Below are 5,673 nucleotides of genomic sequence, written 5' to 3' on the forward strand. Positions count from 1 at the left end.
TAAATTTACTAAAAGTCTGCTAATGTCTTTGTAAAGCTATGGTAGAAGAAATACATATTTCATGTCTACATTACGTACATAATAACTGAGTTAACGAATAAATTTACTAAAAGTCTGCTAATGTCTTTGTAAAGCTATGGTAGTACAAATACATATTTCATGTGTACTTTTCGTAATAATATTTGAGTCAAAGGTTACATTAACTCAACATCTGTTAACTTCTTTGCACAAATACATATTTAATGTCTACTTTATTATAATATTATATGTTATTCAGGACTGCATTATATTTATTAGCCACGTTCTAATAATCTTGAATAATATTTACTTAATGCATTTAAACACGCATACTTAACTCCTATTATATATTATACATTATACCAAATATTTAAATTAGAACAGAGAATTCTTAATTCAATTATTTACTTTTTTGTGACAATTCGCAACGTTCTACTACATATTCTGAATTAACATACAGGTCTATATTACTTTTAAATTCTTCAATATATAAGAAATTTTGTAACCCCTTCGTTTATTTTTAATTTATCATTTTAATTTGTCTAACAAAATCTTTTTAACTTTATTTAAGATATATTGGCCATCTTTATTATTGTAGCTAAGTGTAACATGAAGTTTAAGAGAAACAACCTGTGTTTACCATAAATGGCATCTTAAAAATGTGTATAAAGATAGTGGTAAAAGTAATATTTATTGTTGAAGGGCTAAATAAAGGAACAAACGTTACTCTAAGATCAGCCAAGCACATTACACTAACTAACAATGCTGTGGGTCCTCTTAATATCGAATTAAATATTTCGCCATGATAAAAACTTCACAACATCCCATAAGGTGTCTTGTTCGATTGTAGTGTAGAGCATCCAATGATAAGCATGGTCTGCATTTGGTTCACATATGTCAACAAATACTTGTCGAGGAGATGTTCAACTCCCTCCCAGAGATTCTCAATCTGAAGAAAAGGTTATGACTGTACTGATCAAGGAAAGGTTATGATCGTATTGGTCAAAGAAAGGTTATGATTGTACTGATCGAGGAAAGGTTATAATTGTACTGATCAAGGAAAGGTTATGATCGTATTGGTCAAAGAAAGATTATGATTGTATTGGTCAAGAAATGGTTATGATTGTACTGATCAAGAAAAGGTTATGATTGTATTCGTCAAGGAAAGGTTATGATTGTACCGATCAAGGAATGGTTATGATTGTATTGGTCAAGGAAAGGTTAAGATTGTACTGATCAAGGAAAAGTTATGATTGTATTAGTCAAGAAATGGTTATGATTGTACTGATCAAGGAAAAGTTATGATTGTATTAGTCAAGAAATGGTTATGATTGTACTGATCAAGGAAAGGTTATGATTGTATTGGTGAAGGAATGGTTATAATTGTACTGATCAAGGAAAAGTTATGATTGTATTAGTCAAGGAATGGTTATGATTGTACTGATCAAGGAAAGGTTATGATTGTATTGGTCAAAGAAAGGTTATGATTGTACTGATCGAGGAAAGGTTATAATTGTACTGATCAAGGAAAGGTTATGATCGTATTGGTCAAAGAAAGATTATGATTGTATTGGTGAAGGAATGGTTATAATTGTACTGATCAAGGAAAGGTTATGATTGTATTGGTCAAGGAAAGGTTATGACTGTACTGATCAAGGAAAGGTTATGATTGTATTGGTCAAGGAATGGTTATGATTGTATTGGTCAAGGAAAGGTTATCAATTGTATTGATCAAGGAAAGTGGTTTAAGTCATATCATGCTTTTTGAACCAATTTTAGAAAATCTAATTCTATCGATTGTTACATTTTAATCACAAAAAAGCCTTTATCAACCAGAATATACAGCATTGTGGGATAGACATGATCGCCAACAACGTCCATTTATACTCTGGATATTATTTGCCGTTCTAAAGGGATCAAATGACCTCAAACTTTCCACGTGAATGTTCCCACGCTATTACACATAAGAGTTTGAATTGTCAGGACAACAGATGTGGTACCATGTGTCCCATAAGGTATTCTCAATATTTTAACTCTACCGTTATTGCAGAAGACTGAAACACAACTTATTAAACCACATAACACGCTTTTTTTGCTATGCATTGTTCAAGCTGTATTTACTAAACATCACGAAAGTCTTGCTTTCTTTGTTTGAATTTGAGATAGCGTTTTCATGCTGGTTCTCGGTGGCCATATGTTAATTTTTATATTGTTCTTCACATGATACGATTGTAGATATGTAAAGTGGAATACAGTCTGTCACAGCTCACATGTTTGTGCAATCATCTTTTCCCACGGCCAATCACCAGTGGTTGGAGGGTTTTTCCTCTAGTGATAGACGCACCCGTTTCGGTTGTCAGTGTTGGTAGACTCTGGTAAAAGATATTTTTGAACATCTGGTCAAAAAAATAGTACTGATTTGTTAAAGACGCCCCTAGCGAGCACCTACATTTGAAAAGTAAGGAATATCTTTATTTTTATCCATTCTATTGATAGATTAACCATGATATCGCTATTTTTATAGGGTTCAAGTGGCCATCTTACTTACCACATGATTATTTTGCTAATCTGCAAATTAATTTAATACTCCGCCAATGTACATAGGAGAGTTTAATTTAGTGGCTATTGAATGTAATACATATAATGTAATATTTAATGTAATACACATTTTAATTTCACTATACCAGAATCTCACTGTAAATACTTTTGGGCACATGACTAACTGAAATAAAAATATATTCATCACGTAACAGAACCATGTCTTCAAGATCCCAAGTATCACTGTTAAGCTCTTGTCATCTCGGTAACAAACAAACGTCATAAATATACGTTTCTGTACTTGTTTCATAATAAAACAGTAATCTTAACGTAATGCCATATTGACCAACGGTTCCAAATCGCTTTGTTCACAGAAACATCCAGTGAAGACAGAGAGACGAAAAAAAATTAAATATTCGATTTTAGTGAAATTTATAATTTTTGTACATGTGTTAGGCACAGGTGAAAGCTGTTGTTTCCTTCTTAGTTTATTGTGAAAGATATGAGCCTCGTAACTTTCACTTCAAACCTGCTTCAAAATGTTTTTCTGGAAAACAACACCTTAGGCCTACATACTCCTCATGGTTCGTAACCTTTTTACAAGTAAAGGTTGCGAACTACCGATATAAACAGCTAATAGGGAAATATCTTGTTTGTTTCTTGCAGTCTAAATAGTGATAAACAATAATGGGCAAAACTTGTATATATATCGAGATAGATCATCAAATGTCTTTAAAAAAACATTTTCACGATTTTCTTATAAAAAAATTTCAAATTGTTGAGAATACAGAAAGAGTACCTTTTTTCTTCACGTACTGATTTTCGATATACTTCTCGTGTGATATTTACATCTTGTCCCTTCTGAAAAGCGTTCGGGATTAAACAACAAAATCTTCTTCATCCGGGTTGTGCATCTCGTTTACTAATAGGGCCGAGTCACAAACCAATTTTTTGCATCTTATAGCATAATAGTGAATACTTGTGTATATACAAAATAAATCATTAAAATAAAAGAAAATGTCATGTGATAAAATATGAACTATACAGTCATAATACTACATCAATACGTACACGCACAGAACGTTGAAAACTATGCCTCCATCGTTCTGTGTCACAAAATATAACCTCCAGTCCAGTTCCAAAACATGCACGTTAAATCTAGGCTTACTCCAAACGCGCTATATGGCTAAAATATTTGAATTAATCTAATTCAAACACATGCGTTTACTCATTCACTTGCAGTAACATAAGCAAGAGTTTTCTACATAATTAAATATGGACGTTATGTTCTTCAAACTTTCAGAGTTTCACCACAAGGTGGAGCTTATTTGTCGTATTTTAGTTGTTATGGATGATGGACTTCAAATATATATAATATCACAAAGTAATTTATCAACTAAGGTTGTTTCTTTACAATATGCGACATCGGTTGTTGAACCGATATATCGGCGCTTGGCAGAAAGTTGTAAGTATTGTAAATGTTAAAGTATAACTTCTAAGATTTCGATTTCAACATGAATATCTTAATACGGCCTCCATAACGTTTCATCTGTATGAGCGTTTGTTGTTAAACTAAAGAATCCACTAGATGTCACTGACGAGTTTGAGTGAGACGGAACTTGGTTGTTGTTTTCTTCGTTGTTAGTTTCAGTATGGGTTTCTCTGCCAATAGAGTTACTGCCACGAGAGGTCGTCACATTATTCCGTCGAACAATCATTTCATTTCTTTGGCGTTGCGCGGCCACAACAGATCTTAGCTCGTTTCCAAGGAGATGAAGTGGATAAAAGAAGGACGATGGCACAAAAGAGCTACTTGGGTACATGTTCGTATTATTTACGTTGAAGTTGTTACCAGCAGAAGGGAACAGTCCATAACCACCGTGATTTACAGCAAAAAAGGGAGCGACTGTACTCCCAGATAGAAATGCCATTGTTGTGCCGGGACTCTGTTGTGGGTTTATCATCCCCCCTCCAAATATTCCGAAACCTTGACGGAACTCTGCCAGCCGATCAGAAATGCACAAGTCATTGGCTTCTCCTGCTATTGAACCTCTCGAGGTTAAGAAGGAATCTGCTTTTAAAGCCAAGGAATTCTGTTGCTCGTAAGGAATTCCCAGTGTTGATGTTACTCCCATGCGATCACAAAGTCCTGCAGAAAAATTACATTCAGTCAATTCAAGTCTAAACTGAATTATTTTAATCTACACAGAAGTATATTGTGTACACACAACTAAGCAGTCATATTAAAGCAATTAAGATTGCGCCTTTTGAACGGAAACAACTACATAAACCTATAGCTCTAAATGGAAAATAATGCTAACTCAAGTTCCTTTCATAAAAATAAACTATCTAAGGAGATACAGTTTTTGAATTGTTTTGTAAATCTGTTTAAAATGTTTGTTAGAAACATCATCAAAAAATGCACAGAACCTATGACAGTCCTAGAAATTATCATAGGTTCTGTGAATTTTTCAGTGATTTTCCTAACAAACATCATGAGGTCTTGAATCTTTTTAGATTATTATTTTTTTAATGTACAAAATGATGTGGCACTCTTTGTTTGGTATTATACTCGTAGTTTTTGTCGTACTTGCGACTTACTTATTAGATACTTATGTTGGTTGTATAACTTTACAAAAAGTCTACTGAAAGAGTATTATGTAGTACAGCGCTATTCCGTAATAAATTAAGTAAAACAGTTTATTACAGCAATGAGAGATGAAAGAAATATTTTACTATAATGCATGGTATGACCTTCTAAAGCTGTAACCATATTACAAGTAAAGAAACATCTTACTACAATAGTATTAATACTGCAATAGTTTTACTTTATAAAAACACCTAATTTAAACAGTGTTGCAAGTAAAGAAACATCTTACTACAATAGTATTAATACTGCAATAGTTTTACTTTCTAAAAACACCTAATTTAAACAGTGTTACAAGTAAAGAAACATTTTACTACAATAGTATTAATACTGCAATAGTTTTACTTTCTAAAAACACCTAATTTAAACAGTGTTACAAGTAAAGAAACATTTTACTACAATAGTATTAATACTGCAATAGTTTTACTTTCTAAAAACACCTAATTTAAACAGTGTTACAAGTAAAGAAA

The 5,673-nt window shown here is 32.6% G+C and overlaps 1 protein-coding gene across 1 annotated transcript in view; it reads right to left on the reverse strand.

Annotated features, from left to right (window-relative positions):
• Positions 1–3,474: 3,474 nt before the first annotated feature.
• The window catches only part of LOC106464067 (runt-related transcription factor 1-like), a 34,658-nt gene continuing 32,459 nt past the window's right edge, over positions 3,475–5,673 (reverse strand). The window contains exon 5 of the mRNA XM_013924178.2: positions 3,475–4,705. Within this exon, the coding sequence (XP_013779632.2) occupies positions 4,080–4,705 (626 nt within the window). The 3' untranslated portion in view covers positions 3,475–4,079. The remainder of the gene's footprint in view (positions 4,706–5,673) is intronic.

Source organism: Limulus polyphemus, unplaced genomic scaffold (assembly GCF_000517525.1).
Source record: "Limulus polyphemus unplaced genomic scaffold, Limulus_polyphemus-2.1.2 Scaffold1554, whole genome shotgun sequence".
Lineage (NCBI taxonomy): Eukaryota > Metazoa > Arthropoda > Merostomata > Xiphosura > Limulidae > Limulus > Limulus polyphemus.